At 43.4% G+C, this 20,096-nt stretch overlaps 1 protein-coding gene across 1 annotated transcript in view; it reads right to left on the reverse strand.

Annotated features, from left to right (window-relative positions):
* Positions 1-11,904: 11,904 nt before the first annotated feature.
* Positions 11,905-20,096, reverse strand: part of BRI3 (brain protein I3) — a 30,185-nt gene continuing 21,993 nt past the window's right edge. The window contains exon 3 of the mRNA XM_040356793.1: positions 11,905-12,631. Coding sequence (XP_040212727.1) covers positions 12,499-12,631 — 133 coding nt within the window. The 3' untranslated portion in view covers positions 11,905-12,498. The remainder of the gene's footprint in view (positions 12,632-20,096) is intronic.

Raw genomic sequence — 20,096 nt, forward strand, 5'->3', positions numbered from 1 at the left:
TATCGCGGGTCTCCAGCGGCGATCGGGTCCGCTGGTCCCGGTCACGGAGCTTCGGACCGGGTCGCGGGAGCACGCCCCACGGCTGGGTACTAGTACAGGACGTACCTGTACGTACATGTGCCCAGCTGTGCCATTCTGCCGATGTATATGTGCAGGAGGCGGTCCTTAAGTGGTTAAACCTAGAGCACTCTGGGACCAATTTTCTAGTGGGCTTCCTGACTAAATATAATCTTTAATATTTACAAACAAAAGGTTTCCTAACTACCAGCAAGAAGAAGTCCTAACATTTAAAGAGCACCTGTCGGCTCAGATCCATCATGGCAGCGCCTCCACTCACCTGCTGCTGCCAAGTCGCTCAACTTGTTGTGTCACTGCCACATCACCAGCCGTCCCATTAAAGTGAATGGGACTGTCAGTGAGTCAACAGCGAGTCAGAGGAGGAGCCGCTGCAGGATGAGAGTTACGTTGTAAAAAAAATTGTGATTTAAATTAAGCCTTATTACTAGTGATTTAAATCAAATCCACCCTGTTGCTTTCTAAAAAAAAAAAAAAAAAAAATACTAGTTCCCTGGCAGCCTGCTTACTATGCGACTTCAACTCTTTGAGCCTAGGTTCACACTGATGCAATTTGGCATCACTTCAAATCGCATGCCAAATCAGCGGTTATTGCCAGCAATGGCACCGGCCAAATCGGTGCGACGCCACACCGATTCCCAATAGTAGTTTCTGTACTACTTTTGAAATCGCACCCGAAGTCACCAATAGACATATGTGCAGGTACCCGGACGGATGGCTATGAAATCACCCCCCGACGTCAGACTGACATGCGGGCATGAAATCGTTTGAGTTCAGCTGAACTCGCACAATTTCGATCCCACAGAAGTGTGAACCTGGGCTGAAGCAGCGATTCAAAACCTGTATGCAAATCAAAAGCTCTTCCTTTACATGCTGTATGCTTGTTCTGGGAATGCACCTTGGAAAGCATTACATCCACAGGAAGAGAAAACAGCCAGGGAACAAATATTTTTTACAGTAAGGTCAGTAATATTAGCTTCCATATTTCTCTCTAATTGGCAGTGCCCACTGTCATAATAATACATTTGAACTTTGTACCACACCACAAAAACTGCTCATAGTTTACAAATGCAGAATACTAATAATGGCTGTTAACACTCAGCATACATGAGAATACAGCAGAAAATCTCTGCCTCTAGTCAGCTGAGGTTTAGAAACTGACGTGTACAGAGAAGAAGACAAACATGTGAGTCTTATGTCATACAGACCACAAATAGCTCTTCTGTAAGGATGTTGTATAATCCTGTCTGGTGATGCAAAAGAAACCAGCCCAACCAGTGTATACACAATGCACTTAACTGGGTGTCCCTTCATGACATTGCACAGTTAAATATATATATTTTTTTATATACAATTGCAGTTTATAATTAATATAGAAAAAAATATATACCGTATTTATCGGCGTACAACACGCACTTTATTCCCCCCTGATTTTAAAATCAGGGGGGAAATCGTTGGTGCACGTTATACGCCGATCCTCGCTGTCTCTGAGCGCCGCCAACAAAGACCGAGCCAAGTGTACTGCGCACTCGGCTAAGCCCGGCCCGCAGCCACGCGAGAGGAGCCGAACACACCGGAAATCCGGCTCTACACAGCTCGACCGAGGCGCCAAATTCAAACACACAACGCTGGAACCCCCGGCAGACGGACACCGTCAAGGCTGGATGGACCGGCAGACGGACGCGACGGACACCGACAAGGCTGGATGGACCCCACGCAAGGCCGCAGACGGACGCTGGACAAGACAGCAGACAGACGCCGACAAGGCTGGACGGACCCCGCGCAAGGCCGCAGACAGACACCGAAAAGGCTGGACGGACCCCGCACAAGGCCGCAGACGGACACCGGACAAGGCCGCCGACGGACACCAACAAGGCTGAGCATCCAAAATGTACGTTTTTTCCTAAACTTCCCTTCTAAGCTTGGGGTGCGCGTTATATGCCGGCGCGCGCTATAACACGATAAATATATTGACATTTACTGCCACATGCAGAGTGAATACATATTTACCTCCATCTGTTTTGGTCCATGAATTCCTAGCATAGTAGACAGCTATACAATAAAGGGGCGATTTACTAAAACTGTAGCGTGCAAAATCTGGTGCAGCTTCCAGTTTCATTGTCAAAGCTTAATGGAGCAAGCTGAAGTTCGAAGCTGATTGGCTATCATGCACCAAATTTTGCACTCTCCAGATTTATTAAAAGCAACCCCTATATGTCCAGGAGCAGTAGTGCTCAGTTTCCACTACTGCGCGTTGTGCGACTTGCCACATGTGAGGTCGCCTGACAAGTCTAAATCCATGTATTTCAACAGTCCCCATTCTAGGTGTTTCAACTCAAGTCTCAGTGACTCCAAAAAAGTTTTCTGTACTAGTTTGTTCCGACTTGTTCTCCCAAAGTTCTCACCAGTCACATGACATTGCATTGCAAAGTCGCACGACTTTAAGGTCATAATAGTGGAAACCTAGCCTAAGTGAAGTAGATGAGACTACAAACTACTTGTTAGTGGCTCTTGGTCAAGGGGTTAGGGCAAAATAACCTTGCTGCCACATATGTATCACCCAGAAGGCACAGCTGCTCCAGCACTAGGGAAACCCCTATTAGATGACACCAAGGTGCACCACCAACGTCCTCATTAGGTTGTAAAGCCCAGTTAGGTTTGATGCCAGCACATCATGGAACAACCTCCTACCTACTGGCGCTTCCTCATCGGATATGGGAGTGCAAATCCTATTAAGCTCCAGGTTAGAGTTTACAAAGTATTAGGGACTTTCTTTCCTCCTTCACATGAGTTTTCAAGTCTGATGATTGGCTGCAGAAGTTTAAGAACTGCATCATGGGAAGAAATAGCTCCTGTGCCATTACCCTATGTTTCTAGATACTGGGCCAGATTCATGTAGATCAGCGGATCTTTAAATCCGCTAGATCTACGTGTTTTACGATCCGGTGCAATTTAGCGAGGCTAGTGCAGTATTCATCAAGCACTTACCTCGCAAATTGCACCGTCGAATCGTAACTCCCCCCCCGGCGGAATGCAAATTCCGTAGCTAGGGGGGAGTATACAATTCAAATCAGGCGCGTTCCCGCGCCGATTTAACTGCGCATGCGCCGCCGGCGAAATATCCCAGTGCGCATGCTCCAAATGACGTCGCTAGGACGTCATTGTTAGCGGCGGGTACGTCAATTGCGGCCATCGGTATTCCTGATCGACTTACGCAAATGACGTAAAAAATTTAATCTCGGCGCGGGAACGACGGCCATACTTAACATTAGCTACCCCTCATATAGCAGGGGTAACTATCCGCCGGAAAAAGCTGAACGCTAACGACGTTAAAAAAAAAAGCGGCGGGCGTACGGACTTGAATCGGCGGTTCTCCTCATTTGCATATGCGACGCGTAAAAAAAAAAAAAAAAAAGACGACGACACCTGGCGGGAGATTGCAGCCTAAGATTCGACTGGTGTAAGTCACTTACACCAGTCGGATCTAAGGGAGATCTATGGGGAACTGATTCTTATGAATCAGTCTCACAGATACGACGGCGGATCAGGAGATCCGCCGTCGTATCTCTTGATGAATCTGGCCCACTGTGTGATGTAATTTCCTCTCATTTGGCAATATGAGAACTAGGTACAAATCTAAAAGTAGGAAAATCCATAACCTCAGACTGTCTTTATACAGATCAATAGTAAAAATATAGCAAGATCCAAGATTGGATTATTTTATTGTGAAGGTTTCATGGTTTGTGTCACACTGACACCACTATCATTTTTTACATACTTATATACATTGGATGTCCCACTACAGACAGGTCTGGTCCATTGTATTAATATAAGTTATTCTTTGTGTAGAATGTGTGACCCTTAAATTGTAATATTCATCTCACTGTGAACATAATCTACCTATAGATATCGCTACATACAATTTACTTTATACCTCTCACTATACAGTTCCAGGAGGCAAAAAAAAAAGAGAAGTTTACTCAAACACTGAAAAATAATAACTACAACTAGTATAGTGAGGAGTGCTAGTTTCCACCACTGTGGGTGAGATTTACTAAAACTGGTGCACATAAAATCTGTTGCAGTTGTGCATTGTAACCAATCAGCTTCCAGGTTTTAATTGTCAAAGCTTGAAAGGGGTTGTAAAGGTTTGTTTTTATTTTCTAAATAGGTTCCTTTAAAGCTAGTGCATTGTTGGTTCACAGCGTCTCCCCGCAGGGATGTAGGGGAGGGGGCTAGCAAGCTGACTAAGCCCCAGTCAGACGGATGATGGGGGCAAGCTTACTGAGGAGGAACAGCAAGTGAGAAATTCAGACACAAAAAAAAAAAAAAAAAAAAAAAAAAAAAAAAAGTGTAAGTGAACCAACAATGCACTAGCTTAAAGGAACCCATTTAGAAAAAAAAAAAAACCGAAGTTAGGCTTACCGGTAACTCTGTTTTCAAGAGTCTTCCAGGACAGCCCTGTAGATGTAGCTCCTCCCTCCGGGACAGGAAACACAATCACCCCCAATCATAAAAGGCGGTCCTCCAGGTCCTCTCCTCAGTTCATCCAAGAATTCCTGACGGACTCTGAAAAACATAATCTTACCAACATATCGTTAGTACAAACTTCCATTTCCAGTTTAGAATAATATACACCGGGTGGGAAGCCAGGCTGTCCTGGAAGACTCTTGAAAACAGAGTTACCGGTAAGCCTAACTTCGGTTTTACCCTTTCGTCTTCCAGGACAGCCCTGTAGATGATAAACAAGAAACTTACTTATCAGGGTGGGGTTACTGCTTGGAGGACCCTCCTACCAAATGCCTGATCCTTCTCAGACATCAAGTCCAGGCGATAATGCTTGGCGAAGGTCGTATAACTTGACCACGTTGCCGCCTTGCAAATCTCTTCTGGTGAGGCTCCGCCCCTCTCGGCCCATGAACTCGAAACTGCTCTAGTCGAGTGTGCTTTAACAAATGGGGCTTGTAGGCCCTCTAACTCATAAGCCTTCTCTATTGCCATTCTGATCCATCTGGCAATAGAGGATTTTGATGCCTTATGACCCTTCTTACTACCTGAAAAATTAACAAAAAGGGAATCGCTCTTCCTAAACTCTTTGGAAGCTTCTAAGTAAACTAAAAGGCACCTTCTCACATCTAGTAAGTTTTGTGGTGCTCCCTCTGAGTCTGAGGTGGAATAAAAAGAAGGAAGGACAATGTCCTGTGTCCTATGGAACTTGGACACAACTTTAGGAAGAAAACTGGGGTCTGTTTTCAAAATAATCCTATCATCAAAAATCAACAAAAAAGGCTCCAAGATTGAAAGAGCCTGTAGCTCACTCACCCGTCTGGCTGAGGTCACTGCCACCAAGAGGACCGTTTTAAGTGTGACCCATTTCAGGATGGATTTCTCCAGAGGTTCAAAAGGTTTGCCTGAGAGTGCTCTGAGCACCAATGAAAGATCCCAAGAAGGACAGGTCGAGACCCTCACTGGCCTAGATCTTGATAAGGCCTTGAAAAAACTCCTAACGTATGAATTCTGCTGAAGGGAACACTGCAAGAAGACACTCAGGGCTGCTACCTGTACCTTTAGAGTGCTAGGGGAGAGACCCAGATCTACCCCAGCCTGCAAAAAATCCAGAATAGCTGGAATACCTGGATGATCTAACTCTTGTTCTCTCATCCAGGAACAAAATCTCTTCCAAAATTTGGCATAGATTGCTCTTGTAACTGGCTTTCTGCACTGTAATAGGGTGTTTATTACTTTCTCTGAGAAACCCTCTGCTCTCAATAACTCTTCCTCAGATACCACGCAGTTAGATTCAATCTGTCTATCTGCGGGTGTAGGATTGGACCCTGCGAGATCAGATCCTTCCGGACTGGAAGGGGAAATGGAGGAAAAATGCATAGTTCCTTCAGGATTGCGAACCAAGGCCTCTTTGGCCACCAGGGCGCGATCAAAATCAAGTCTGTCGCCTCCAACCGAAATTTCTGGAGCACTGCTGCTATCATCCTTACTGGGGGGAAGGCGTAGCAAATGTTGAACCTCCAGGGATTGGAAAATGCGTCTATCCTTAAGGCCTGATCTCTGGGATCTATTGAGAAGAACTGGGTTACTTTCTTGTTCTTTTCTGAGGCAAAAAGATCTATTTCCGGGAGACCCCACCTTTGTGTTATCTGAGCAAATACTTCTTCGTTCAGGGACCATTCGTCCTGTTTCACTGGCTGGCGACTTAAATAATCTGCCAGAGAGTTTTGAGTACCCTTTAGGTGAACTGCTGTCAGTGAAAACAAGTTGGTCTCCGCCCAGGAGAGGATTTTGTTGGATATCTCTTGCAAAGCCGGACTTCTTGTCCCTCCCTGCTTGTTCAGGTACGCAACAGCCGCTGCGTTGTCCGAACGAACTTGCAGGTGATGTCCTACCAACCTTCCCTGAAATGACTCTATGGTTCTTAGAATTGCCAACAGTTCTCTTTGGTTGGAGGAACGACTTGCCTCCACAGGAGACCATGCTCCCTGGGCTACTGCTTCCCCTAGATGGGCTCCCCAGCCCCAGGCACTTGCGTCCGTAGTCACTATTACTTCCACCGGGAAGGACCAGTCTAGACCCTTGCTCAGGTTGTGATGTTTTCGCCACCACCACAACTTCCTTTTTACTTTGGCTGAGATTGGAATCAGTGACTCTAAATCTTGACTTTGGCCGCTCCAGAGACGGAGCATAAGTTCCTGTAATGGGCGTTGATGATGTCTTGCCCAAGGAACTGCAGGGAAGCAGGATGTCATGAACCCCAGGACTCTCATTACCTCTCTGATTGAAATCCACTGATTGGACTGTAGTTGGGCAACGGCCTGACTTACTTTGATAACCTTTTCCTCGGGGAGATAAATTTTTCTCCTTACCGAAGATATCCTGTACCCCAGGTAAACCACTTCCTGGGATGGCACCAACTGGGATTTGTCCCGGTTGATTATCCACCCGAGTGAGGAGAGATATTCCTGTGCCACCAGTAAATCCTTCCCTAACTGTTGAGCCGATCTGGCTACAAACAGTAGATCGTCCAGATATGGGATTACCGTGATAGCTTGATCTCTGAGAGGGGCAAGAGCTTCTGCCAGAACCTTGGTAAAAATTCTCGGAGACGAGGATAGACCAAAGGGCAGAGCTTGGAACTGGAAGTGTTGAATCCCTAAAGTTGCCCTCACTGCTACCCTGAGAAATTTCTGGTAATCTGGATGTATAGGGATGTGCAGATAAGCATCCCTGAGATCCAGGGTCGCCATGTAACACCCCGGGAACAGACATCTTGCAACTGTAAAGATCGACTCCATCCTGAACCTTTTGTATTTTACAAATCTGTTCAGGGGCCGAAGGTTCAGGATCATCCTGAACTTCCCTGATGGTTTCTTTACTATGAAGACATGGGAATATACTCCCTGTCCCTGCTCCTCCAGGGGTACCTGAATTAGAACTCTCTGATCCACTAATTCTCCTAGCGACAGCATGAGAGCTTCTGCTTTTGCCTTTTCTCTGGGAGGATGAGTCACCCTGAAGTTCCATTGAGGCAGTGACGCAAACTCCAGTTTGTATCCGTTCTCTATTAAATTTAGAATGAACGGGCTTGAGGTTGCCTTGGTCCATTGTGGGAGGAACTGCCCCAACCTTCCTCCCACGGGGACACAGGAGTCATTGCGGTTTTGGGGGGGGTTGAGGAGGATTAAACAGGATTCCTCCTCTACCACGCCCCTTGTGGCCTGCCCAATGCTTCTTGGGTTGGCCTTCCTTTTTCTGGTTTTGCCAAAAGTTTGAACCCCTGAAGCCACGAAAAAAACTCTTTCCTTCGGCTTTTTTCTTTTTCTCAGGAAAGGCCTTCTTCCTGTCCTGAGTACGTTCTAAAGCCTCTTGGAGGCCGGGTCCAAAAAGGTGATCTCCTGAAAACGGAAGACCACACAATTTTAATTTTGAGGCGGCGTCTCCCGTCCAAGTTTTTAGCCATACTGATCTTCTGGCTGCATTGACCAAGGCTGCTGACCTGGCAGCCAACTTTACTGACTCCTCTGAGGCGTCAGCTAGAAAACCCACTGCTTTAAACAAGAGTGGAAAAGATTTTAAAAGCTCTTGTCTAGAGGTACCTGCCAAGATGTGTGCCTGTAACTGGGTGAGCCAACACTCTAAGTTTCTTGCTACACAAGTAGCCGATAGAGCTGGTTTTAAACTGATCGCAGAGGCGTCCCAAGCTCTTTTCAAAAGTAGGTCCCCCCTTTTGTCCATTGGGTCCCTAAGGGAACCTAGGTCATCAAATGCCAAATCTGTTCTTCTGGAGACTTTGGCTAAAGGGGCATCCAGTCTAGGAACCTTGTTCCAAGGATGAGACACATCTGATTCGAATGGAAACCTACGTTTGAGGCTGCCTGAAAAAAAGGGTCTTCTTTCAGGTTGTTCCCACTCTCGCAGAATCATATCAATCAAAGACTTATGAACCGGAAAAACTTTGGTTCTGGTCGCATTCCCCTGATACATGAGGTCATGCCGTGAGAGCTGAACCTGTTCCTCCTGGATATCTAAAGTGTCATAGATGGCATTCAGGAGATCCCCCACATCATCCAATGACAATTTGTATCTGGCCGCCCTGGAGGAATCCTCCTCTCCCTCTGATTCAGATGCTGAACCTGCCTGAGAGGAAACAACTGATCTGGGAGTTCTGTCTCTAATTTCCTCCTCTTCCTCCTGAATTTGTAAGGAAGGAGTACTAGAGGCCCTAGTTAGGGACGGGGCTGGAACCTGCATCCTATCAATCAGTCCCTTAAACGACTGAAATGTGGATGCCATCTCATCTTTAAAGGATGATAACATTTGGTTACAAGTGGTTAACGAACTTTCTTTAACCAAGCTATTAACACAGTCAGGACATAAAGGCTTATCCCAATTTGAACTTAGCTTTGTCCCACACACTGCACATTTCTTCCTAGGAGGCTGGTTCTTATCATGGGCCTTGACCTGTTAAAATAAACAACACAGTTTGACCACATTACAACCAGCTAAACCTTCATTCACCACTGTGACAAGGTTTCCTAGAAGGTGCAAAAGAAAAAACCTCCACCAAACAGGTTCACCACCTAGGGGGGTATCTGGGGTAAAAATCCCCTACCTATCAGAGTAAGCCATGTGCCGTCACCAGGCCTTACCTGAGAGGTACCGGTGCCTGCTGGACCAGGATCGGAAATAGCCGCTGCTGCCTCCATGGTCCTGTGTAATCGTTTTCAGTCTCCCTGAATAAACACCAGCGCCGGGTCCTTCGAGTCTCCTCCGCGCCCTTTTTTTGAAGTAGGAACGATACTTCCGGGCGCCCCCTGATGACGCGCTTCCGCCGAGAATACTCCTTCCTCTCTTTGGAACGCATGGAACCCGCCCCCTCATCGAATACCGGAAGCGGCGCGCCGAATCGATGGCGACTCTCACCCTCGCGGCCACGCCACCCGGATCACTACAGGGGACGGATCCCACCGTCAACGGGGTCCGACTCTCGCCGAGCTCACGGCGGAGGAGACTCCAGCTACGCTCTCTACCCCTAGGGCCAGAGGAGTGCTGAAGGCTGAGGTAGGTTCTCTCACATAAACAAACAAACAAACACGTTCCCTGATTGTATCTCCTCCCGTCCGGCAGGAAACACAAAAAACTGAGGAGAGGACCTGGAGGACCGCCTTTTATGATTGGGGGTGATTGTGTTTCCTGTCCCGGAGGGAGGAGCTACATCTACAGGGCTGTCCTGGAAGACGAAAGGGTAAAAAACACACAACGAACCTTTACAACCCCTTTGTTTGAACAAGCTGAAGTTAGAAGCAGATTGGCTACCATGCACAACTGCACCAGATTCCGTGTGCACCAGTTTTAGTAAATCTCCTCCAGTAGGTCTGTAAGCATAAATCTTATGATGAACCTCAAAGGCCCTTTAACTCATGGTGATCCTTTAAGAAAATCTCAACCTGCAAGTGTTGTACTTGGCCCCTTCAAGACCTTTAAAAGTAGTCAGTGAGGTATGAGCAGAACAGAGCTCAAGGCTGTAGTAACTGGATGATCTCTCTGAATGATCGCACCCCCCAGTTTCAGGGTGCTCAAAACTTAAAGGTTACTTAAAAATAAAGCAACCAACACGAGGGACATTACTTGCCTTCAGTGAGATGTGTCGTCCTTTCCCTGAAATCTTCCTCCTCAGATGCTCAATTCATAGAAGCCGTTACTACAGCTTCCATGAATGATAGCAGGATCTATGAACTTAGGGGGATGGACCCATCAATCATCCATGGATCCTCCATTCACAGAAGCTGTAGTGATGACTTCCATGAATGTAGACGTGGGGAACTCTTGTTGAGTGCCAATCACAGCCCCTTGGATCTATTAAAGCCTGAAGCACTGGAAGTTTATGGGGGGGGTGGAGCAATGAAGGATAAAGATTTCAGCAATAAATAAGGCCCTTGTTGGCTGAACAGCGTTCGCTTTTCTACTAGCTGGATTTTATACCTCCGTCTTTGAATAAAGATTGTTTACGGCAGTTTTACCATGCTCCCAACTTCTGCTCACTTAGATTTCAGCAAAAGGTGGGCATCTCACTGCAGTCAAGTATTGTCCCTTGTGCCGATTTTTTATTTTAGGTAATCTTACGTTACAATAAAAAAGTTGAAATAATGTGAAGCTGGAGATGCCCAACATGACATACAGGTGTCACTAGCAACTGTATTCTGAACACAGCTTTCCTTAAAGTGGATGTAAACCCAAAATTTATTTTTTTGATGTCACAGTGTACAGTATACGATTTCCTATCAATTGTACCGTCTTGCCACACAGAGTTAATCCAGCTCTGAGCAATCCTTTTATTGTTCAGTAAAATAAAACAGACTTACAGAGAAAAACCTAAGTCCGTTCCGCCCCCTTGCTGTGAGTGACAGGTTATTTACATATCTCAAGCATTATTTTTTAAATTCCCACACCCACTTTTTCTGAAGTCATGTGGTTACTTTTCTGGATTTTGACTGGATGTTAGTGATCATAGCAGAATTTAGTGTAAGGAATACATAGGAAAAAAAATGCATGTTGTCAAGGGGAGTGTAGGAGATGGCCACTGTAATTAAAGGCACGTTTTATTGTAAGCTTACCTGTAGATACAACAACTGACCAAGCAGTGTGTTCTGCCTCTTTAAGCAGCAGCCTTTCACTGAACAGTCAAATGGGACACAGCACACCAATAATCTATAGTTTGTGGGAGTCTACTGACATCACGACTCCACCCACCAAGCTCCAGACAACAGACCCACCCACAGAATCTGCAGTTTTTCAGTTCTTATGACAAAAGGAGAGACATTTGACAGGTAAGGATACATGCAGGGGGCATCTATATCCTTATAGATCAGCACTATGGCAGTAGTTTAGAAAGGATGGGAGTGGCTTTACATCCACTTTAACTGTTTTGAGGACATGGCGCCCATTTTATGGCTGAAGATTTCTTACAACCCCCAAAACATTTTCTGACTGCATGTACCCTGTGGAAGAAAATGGTGGCCGTTTCAAATTTGTATTATACAATAACTGTGTCCGAAGTAGCCATCTTCAACTTTGCAATTAAAATATCTGTATTACCTTGGGCAGCAAGTATCCAGTCAGGACGCTGCCCTATTCAGGTTTAGAAAGTAGAAACCTCAAAAAGCACCACTGTGCAGGAACCAGCCTTAAAAGAGCCTTTTGGGCCTCCATACTTCTACTCCAGGTCATTGAAGTACCATCAGTGGTACATGTCCCACATGCAAGCCACCAATTTAAATAAACCAGGGAGACCAAATAATTATAAAACACGCATCTGAATCCTGTATTCTACAAAGATAGGCATTTTATTATACTAAAAGATCTTTTGGTTCAGCAATATTGTTACTGGCTCTTATTAAATCAATAAGCTGCTTTCTTAGGCTACAGAGGTACATAAAAAAGGATTGGCCAAAACAGGAGGATCATGGGAACATTTTTAGATCTGTACATTTTCAAACACATAAGAAATAAAAAGGATGCAGCTGCATAATAGACCATTTGTTCATCTTAATGAGGACAAACTTGTTTCACAGTGCTGTATAATTTTACTATAAAAATTACAGTTTTTCAAAGACAGAAGAAAGGCATAAACACAAATGGACACACAACTAGGTGAACACGAGCAAAGGGAACCTATTTCCATGACATCAGCCAAGGGTTGGGATGGGATATTGGTAGAGTCTCTGAAGGCACTGGTGTCTGGAAGGGTTCTTCTTCCATGTGTCTCTATGGCACAGAGTCGTTGCCCCCACCTATATAGACTGATCATACACCCGGATACAAAGATGCGATTTCATTTACAGAGAAGGATTGTGCACTGAGAGGAGATTAAGAAGAAGTGGAGGATAAGGAACGCTGCCTCGGTTTGTCTTCTTAACCAAACGTGGCACCACAGTTGGGGCATCTTCGCTGCCTTAAGGCAAGACAGAACAGGATCCCAATTGGGAAAAAAAAGATGGCGCAGAAGATACCCAGGCAGGTAAAGGAGTCTTCCAATACACCAACTCTGCAAAAGATAAGAAATACCACCATGTTACTAGAGTCTAGAAGTTACAAGCCAAGTTTAAACACCATTTATGATGAAATGCAAATTAAATAAAGTGAATGCAGTACAGAGTAGTTAGAAAACACAGGACCAATACTTTTGGCCTCATTTTGCTCAAGCCAACACAATTCAGCTTCTCCAACCCTCATTCTGAGGCGGTTAGGTAAATGGGTCCCCATCGCACCCCAACAAAGTTTGTAAATCTATCCATCCATCTCCAAGATTTACACAGCTTAGCTTTGCTGGTGGGCAGGAAACCAGCCAATCCCCAGGAACCCCCACTGGGATTCTGCCATGTAAATCGGTCAGGTGCGCCACCTACTATCACATTATGAAAGACTTGGTTACCAAACGGATCCCTCTAGCTGAGTGCCGTCACTGACATTGATTCCATCTTTAGCCAGTCTTCCTTTTGGATTTGCAGGCTCCGGCCATTTGAATGGCTAAGCCGCGATAGCGTCACTCCCGCACGTGTGCGAGAGTCGTGGCACAGCCCTCTCAATGGACGGCATGCCAACCATTGAGAGCGCAGTGCATATTTGCCAGTGTGTACATTTAGGAGATGGTCACTGTAATTAAAGGCAAGTTTTATTGTAAGCTTACCTGTAGATACAACTGACCAAGCAGTGTGTACTACCACTTTAAGCAGCAGCCTGTCACTGAACAGTCAAAGGGGACTCAGCACACCAACAATCTCTAGTTTGCTTTTCTTTAGCAGCCTTTCCAAGTTAGGACACAAGTACTGTAGCACAGATCACCAATTAATTGTACTGCTCCTGCCTCTCCAAGTCTTCGCAATGCTGCAAGACAGAAAAAAAAAAAAAGAAGGGGGAGGACTTGACTGTGTCAAAGTCTGGTCTATTCATTTATTGACTACAGAGCTGCATTCATTTGTGGTTTTTAGCGCTGCCTGGAGTCCAGCTTTAGGTCCTGGAAACCAATTTTAAATATGTAGCTGCATGCATATTCCCCAGTGTCATTTTATAAAATTGTGCCGATTCCTTGAACACAAATTCAGAAGGGTGTATTAAAGCGGAACTACGCTGCTACGAGCGACACGAACCAAAAACCGTTTCATTCATTTTATTATTCAAAGCAAAAGCCCTTATCCATCCAGATCTCCATGCTTTATTTTTGCATAAAAAAAAAAAAAAAATACTGCCCTAGCATTTCTGCCCAAGGCCATCTTAAGCAAGGGCAGATTCATGTAGCATTTACTTCCTGGAATCCATCTACCTTTAGCTCAGACATGCAGGAATGAATGTGTGCTTCGCTGAGAAAGCCCCTCCTCCCCAACTCCTGGGATATATTGCATAATTGTTTAGACCTGGAAACCAGAAATTTATAAAAAAAATAAAAAAATAAAGTCTTCTACATTTCTTCAGTTAAAGATCATCCTATTTACTAAACGCCAACAGCATAAGGATTACAAATAATCAATGTTGATGAAAAAGTGAAGTTCTGCGTTAACCAAAGAAAATTATATATATATATATATATATATATATATATATATATATATATATATATATATATATATATATATATATATATATATATATATATATATATATATATATATATATATATATATATATATATATATATATATATATATATATATATATATATATATATATATATATATATATATATATATATATATATATACACATACATACACATACACACACACACACACACACACACACACACTCCTTGGGTTACAAACAAGACAGGGACTGTAGGTTTGTTCTCACGTTGAATCTTTTTGCAAGTTGGAACAGGTACATTTAAAGCGGGGGTTCACCCTAAAAACGATTTTCTAACATTACATCCAGCTCACTCTCTACATTGACAGTATGCCGTTTGTTTTTTGTTTTTGCTGTACATACCTCGTACAGCTATTTTCTTCCCCGGCTTCCGGGTAGGGCCTCCCGCGGGAGTGGGCGTTCCTATTCAGCAGGTGATTGACGTGATGACAAAAACGACCTCCACCCGTCGCATGAGGAGCGTCACGAGTTGCCGAAAGAAGACGAACGGTGAGTCGGCGCTATACGGCGCCTGCGCAACGACGTTCGGCTTCTTTCCACAACTCATGACGCTCCTTATGCGACGGGGGGGGGGGGGGGGGTTGTTTTTGTCAATCACCTGCTGGATAGGAACGCCCACTCCCAATGGGAGTCCCGACCTGGAAGACGGGGAAGAATATAGCTACGAGGTATGTACAGCAAAAAAAACAAAAAACGGCATACTGTCAATGTAGAGAGTGAGCTGGATGTAATGTTAGAAAATAGTTTTTAGGGTGAACCCCCGCTTTAAGTGTAGCTCCAGCCAAAAAATGAATGTTAAAAAGGTTTTTTGAAAAACATAGGGAAAATTGTGTGAATGCATTAATGCAGTGCATGTGATCTCAGCTTGCATTCATTGAATGAGTTTACCAAAAACGTAAATATTACAGAATATACAGCCTCATGCTACATAACCAAGCTACATTTCATTCTAAACAAAATTAGCGCATCTTAAATAGTTAAATAAAAATCGCTAGAAAAATAAATAAATAAATAAAAAAAAAAAAAAATCGGATAATAAAATATTGATTTTCATCCACCCCGATATTATAGCTTACAAGAGAACTATGGAGACTGTCACAAAGTTTGAGATGCACTGGAGCTATAAACAGACGGTCCTCTGACGACCGTCAGCAAATGTACACATTGTAGTGTCTACAGTTCCTCTAAAAACATGCATGCTATTTAAAAGCTGCCAATTTCCTGTTTTGTCTTACAAGGTTGTCAACAGGCGATATACGTTCCCTCTTCCTCTACTATGCAAAAGGGCATTTTCTCAGCCTGTTTTTTAGTGTAAGCACTAGAGCTTCTAGAAAAATGAGCACTCACAAACCAGTATTGTAGTAAGAAAAAAACCTAAAATATTTCTTTGATATATAAAAAAAAAAAAAAAAAAAAAAAAAAAAGTCACACAAAAACTTTCCACTCTTGGGTCTCAAAATGAAATGTGAAAAAGAATTCCTTATCCGAGACCAGAGAAGCCACATTACTGTTGAAAAACTAAAATTTATTACGCACCACACAGTACTGTGCAAGAGTTTTAGGCAGGTATAAAGAAATGCTGTAAAAGTAAAAAATGCTGTTTTTTTTTTTTTTTTTTTTTTTTTTTTAATTTAAAAGATGAAAAGTGAGAGAACAGAAGAAAAAAAACTAAAATGAAAATATTTGGTGTGACTACCCTTTGGCTTTAAAGTCGAATCAATTTCGTATGCACAATTACACAGTCTGGGTTTTGTAGGATGAGCGTTAAGTATTGTGCGTTTTGGTTATCGCACACCTAACAGAAAAAAAAAAAGAAAAAAAAAAAAAAAAAAAGAAGAAGGAGGGGGGGGGGGAGAAACTGCACTTTTACAAATAAATGCACATTTTGGTGCGGGTTGGGGGGGGGGGGAAACACACCCCTGAAGATGGGTGTAGCATATTACAAAAGGTGAGCTTATCCTTTAAAACTGGGTGAGGAACAGTCCAACTCTGCTACCAAAGTAAGGTTGTGGCAGACATTTGAATGTCACAGGTCATACACCATGGCAAGACTGAGCACACAAGGTCTTTCACAGGCAAAGATTTCAAAGCAGACTGGGGTTTCAAGATGAGCTGTTCTAACTTCTAACCCTTTTGAAGAAGCACAAAAAAAAAAAAAAGGGCAATGTTGATTACCATAGATGTAGTGATCGACCAAGGAAAATTAAAGCAGCAGATAACACACAGTATGCTTACTTCCCTTTGACATCAGGAGATGTCCAGCAGTGTCATTGGCATAGAAATGATGGAAACCAGTGGGACCAGGTACAACCATCTAATGTCCGGGGGGCGCAGTCACCTGTACTGCCTGCATTTAGGAGGCCGGGCGCAACAGATGTTCCATGTAACCGCTGCCAGCAACCTGTTAGAAATCAATAACAGGCTGACAGCTGTACAGATCTTCACACATCCAAGCATCTACACCTGTAGAGACAGATGCATGGCCTTGAAAGTAGACAGATTTTTTCCAGGACTGAGCATCCATGTTTGTAAACGATCAGATGCCCAAGAGTTGTACGGTGGCTCCTGTCAATGATTTCAAACAGCTGAACACCTGTCACTTATGGCTATATATATATATATATATATATATATATATATATATATATATATATATATATATAAAAAAAAAACAAGCTGTAAATTCACTTCCTCCTATGAGTGTAAAATACTTTGAACAAAGTGTTGGGAAAGTGTTCTTGCCAAAGGAATGCAGAAGTTCATTGTTCATACGGAGAAAATTCCGGAGCACCAAGCCAAGGTTCACAGGAATACAAATGTCAGCCTGTTCATGCTGCAAGCCAACTTCCATGCAATGTACAGATACCTGAAGCACTGGACAAGAACAATGGCATAGTCTTCAATGGGGCCTGTTAACACTACGAGACATTTTGAAAACCTCCCACTTGAAGTCCTTTCCTGACGGGTTCAATCTTATCCACCTCCCACTGCAATTTCTTGCAAAACAATTGTGTAAACAGTTATTTAAGTGATTCAAGGTCATCTGCAGGCAAATCCTAACTCCCTCCCACCCCATGAGCATGTTCTGCCTTCTAAATTACCTTATACTCACCCAAGTCAGCCATGTCCCTGGTCAGTGCGGTTTCCAGGTACGGGTGGGTTGGGGGTAGTAATTTAGCGCTGCAGATATGCCAGCGACATTCCCTTTTGTTGATGTCATTCTCGTCTGAATTCTGGGAAGACCCCGCTGCTGGACATCCAACAGGAAGTGTTCTCATTACACAGCCAGTTATGTGATGAGGATACCCAAAGAAGGGCCCCCTCCTGTACACAGAAGAAAGTCTGCAACTGTAGATTTTTTTTTTTTAATGATTGAAGTAATTAGAGGGTGTCAGAGGCAAAATTTTCAACACAATTCAGAAAAACAATACACAATAGGGGAATTCAATAAAGTACTTGAGACCCTTTTCTGGCGGTTTGGACCTTTACATAGGCCCTGCCACAAGTATTGGTAGCATTACCAAAACATGTGGGGGATTCAGGTAGTTCCAAGTAATGACAAGTTTTATAAAGTAATGTTATGTGGCTGCAAGTTCAAAATTACCTCCAGTTTTTATTACAGTTCTTAGACAACCAATCTGGAGGTAAAAGACCAACTGTAAGTTGGCCTACAGAGAGACTGGCAAAGTGCCCGTCCCTGTGCAGTGTGTGGCAGGGAAGCATGGTTGCCACCACTACCTTCTCTCCAGCTGTAACGGATGCGGTCATTTGCATAGATTTAAGGCTCTTAGCAACCAGTGACATTGACAGTGGGTGGAGCCTGATGGGAAAGCTGACACACCAACTCCTCCATCGGGTCCATGCATTCCTGATTGACAGCAAGTGGTTGGCAGATTCCTTTGCAGGCAGTCTATGAATCCACCGACTCCCTGCTGTCAGCCACAAAGAAAAAATGCCCCCAAGATGCACCAACATCTGAGCGGGGGGCCACCTTGCCAGTATTTGAGGCAGCCAACACTAGGTTTCAAACGAGGGAGTTCAACTGCATTGAGGATGGAATGTCCGTATGGACACTCTGGTCTCATTGTGCCTCCACCAAATTCATCACCCCTTCCCAACAGGTACATGAATCTGCACCAACATCTGTGGAGAAGAGACATGAGAATTTTTAACAGGATTAAGAAGTAATTCCCAAGTGATCACATGAACCGAGTATATCATTTCTGGGAGACAATAGCAGCTTACTGTTCACGCTCAGCATCCTGACATGACACGCAATTCACATGATCAGAAAAGGGAACACAGTGACCTCTTCCTCCTCTATTATTACATTACGTCATGTGACCACAGACATGTTTTTCAAACATTGTCTGTTACAATCTTCACATGACAAGCAACTCAGAATCTGTGGAATGACTGTGTTGACCACGTAAAAATCCAAAAAGACTGTAAATAAAGTCAGGAAGGATTAGGTTTAGATTTCTGATAATCCATTAGGAAATGTCCTCACTACCTGTGTGAGATATATATATATATATATATATATATATATATATATATATATATATATATATATATATATATATATATATATATATATATATATATATATATATATATATATATATATATATATATAATTTTATTTATTTTGGGACTAAATTTATCCACCATATCTAGGGAAAGGCAAGCTGCAACCATTTAGATTTTTGTTCTTGGATTTAGCTACACATGGGTCCACCTTACCAGTGTTTGAGGCACGTCACATCTTAACACTAGGCACAACCAGGGCTGTGGAGTCGGAGGAAATTTTGGGTACCTGAATTCGGAGTCAGCAAACAATGCACCGACTCTGACTCCTACTAAATTTAGATTGTCGGAACATCTAGGAGTCGAAACATTTATCTACCGACTCCACAGCCCTGGGCACAACTACTAATATTTCAAATTATGTTCGAGTCAATTAACATTCAGCACACCTACAGTCATGGGCAAAAAGATTGGCACCCCTGCATTTCTGTCAGATAATACACCTTCACCCAGAAAATTGTTTCAATTAAAAATATTTAGGCAGTCTCAGTTTTTTTTTTTGTGTTTATATTGGTATGACACAAAAAAAGTGGAGAAACAAAAAGCAAAAATCTGGCACGTTACACACAACTGCAAAAATTTACTGAAAATGTATTTGGTAGCACACCTCTTGGGGGGGGGGGGGGAATTATTATATTATATATCTGAAAGCAATCGCTTCCTGTAACCATCAATTCGTTTTACACCTCTCCACTGGAATTTTGGACCACTCCTCTTTTGCAAACTGTTCTAGGTCTCATGTTGGAAGAGTTCCTTTTCCTCAACTGCTGCACTCTCCACAGGTGCTCTATGAGATTTATCTCGACTCATTGCTGGCCAGTTCAGTACTCTCCAGCGCTTTGTCTTAAACCATTTCTGGGTGCTTTTTGACATCTGCTTTGGGTCATTGTCCTGCGATATGACCTCTGACAGAAACCCAACTTTGACACTGGGCCCTACATTGCAACCCAGAATTCTTTGGTAGTCTTGAGATTTCATAATACCATGCACACAGTCAAGACACCCAGTGCCTTAAAGGGTCACTAAAGGAAACATTTTTTTTGCCAAAAATGTATGTCTGCAAGGTAGACAGACAGAATAGTGTAATGATTCTGTTAAAAAAATAAAATAAAAACTAGTAAATGTCTATTAAATTCCTTCATCTATATCACCTCCAGCATTCTAGTTTCTGTTCTCTCATTCACTTCCTGGTTTGCATCGTTCGTTCATGTAAGAACTACATTTCCCAGTACGAATTGTGGCACGCCCAGTAATTCACACCTCCTTGAAGTCTCTAACACGTA

This window comes from Rana temporaria, chromosome 6 (genome assembly GCF_905171775.1).
Source record: "Rana temporaria chromosome 6, aRanTem1.1, whole genome shotgun sequence".
Taxonomy (NCBI): domain Eukaryota; kingdom Metazoa; phylum Chordata; class Amphibia; order Anura; family Ranidae; genus Rana; species Rana temporaria.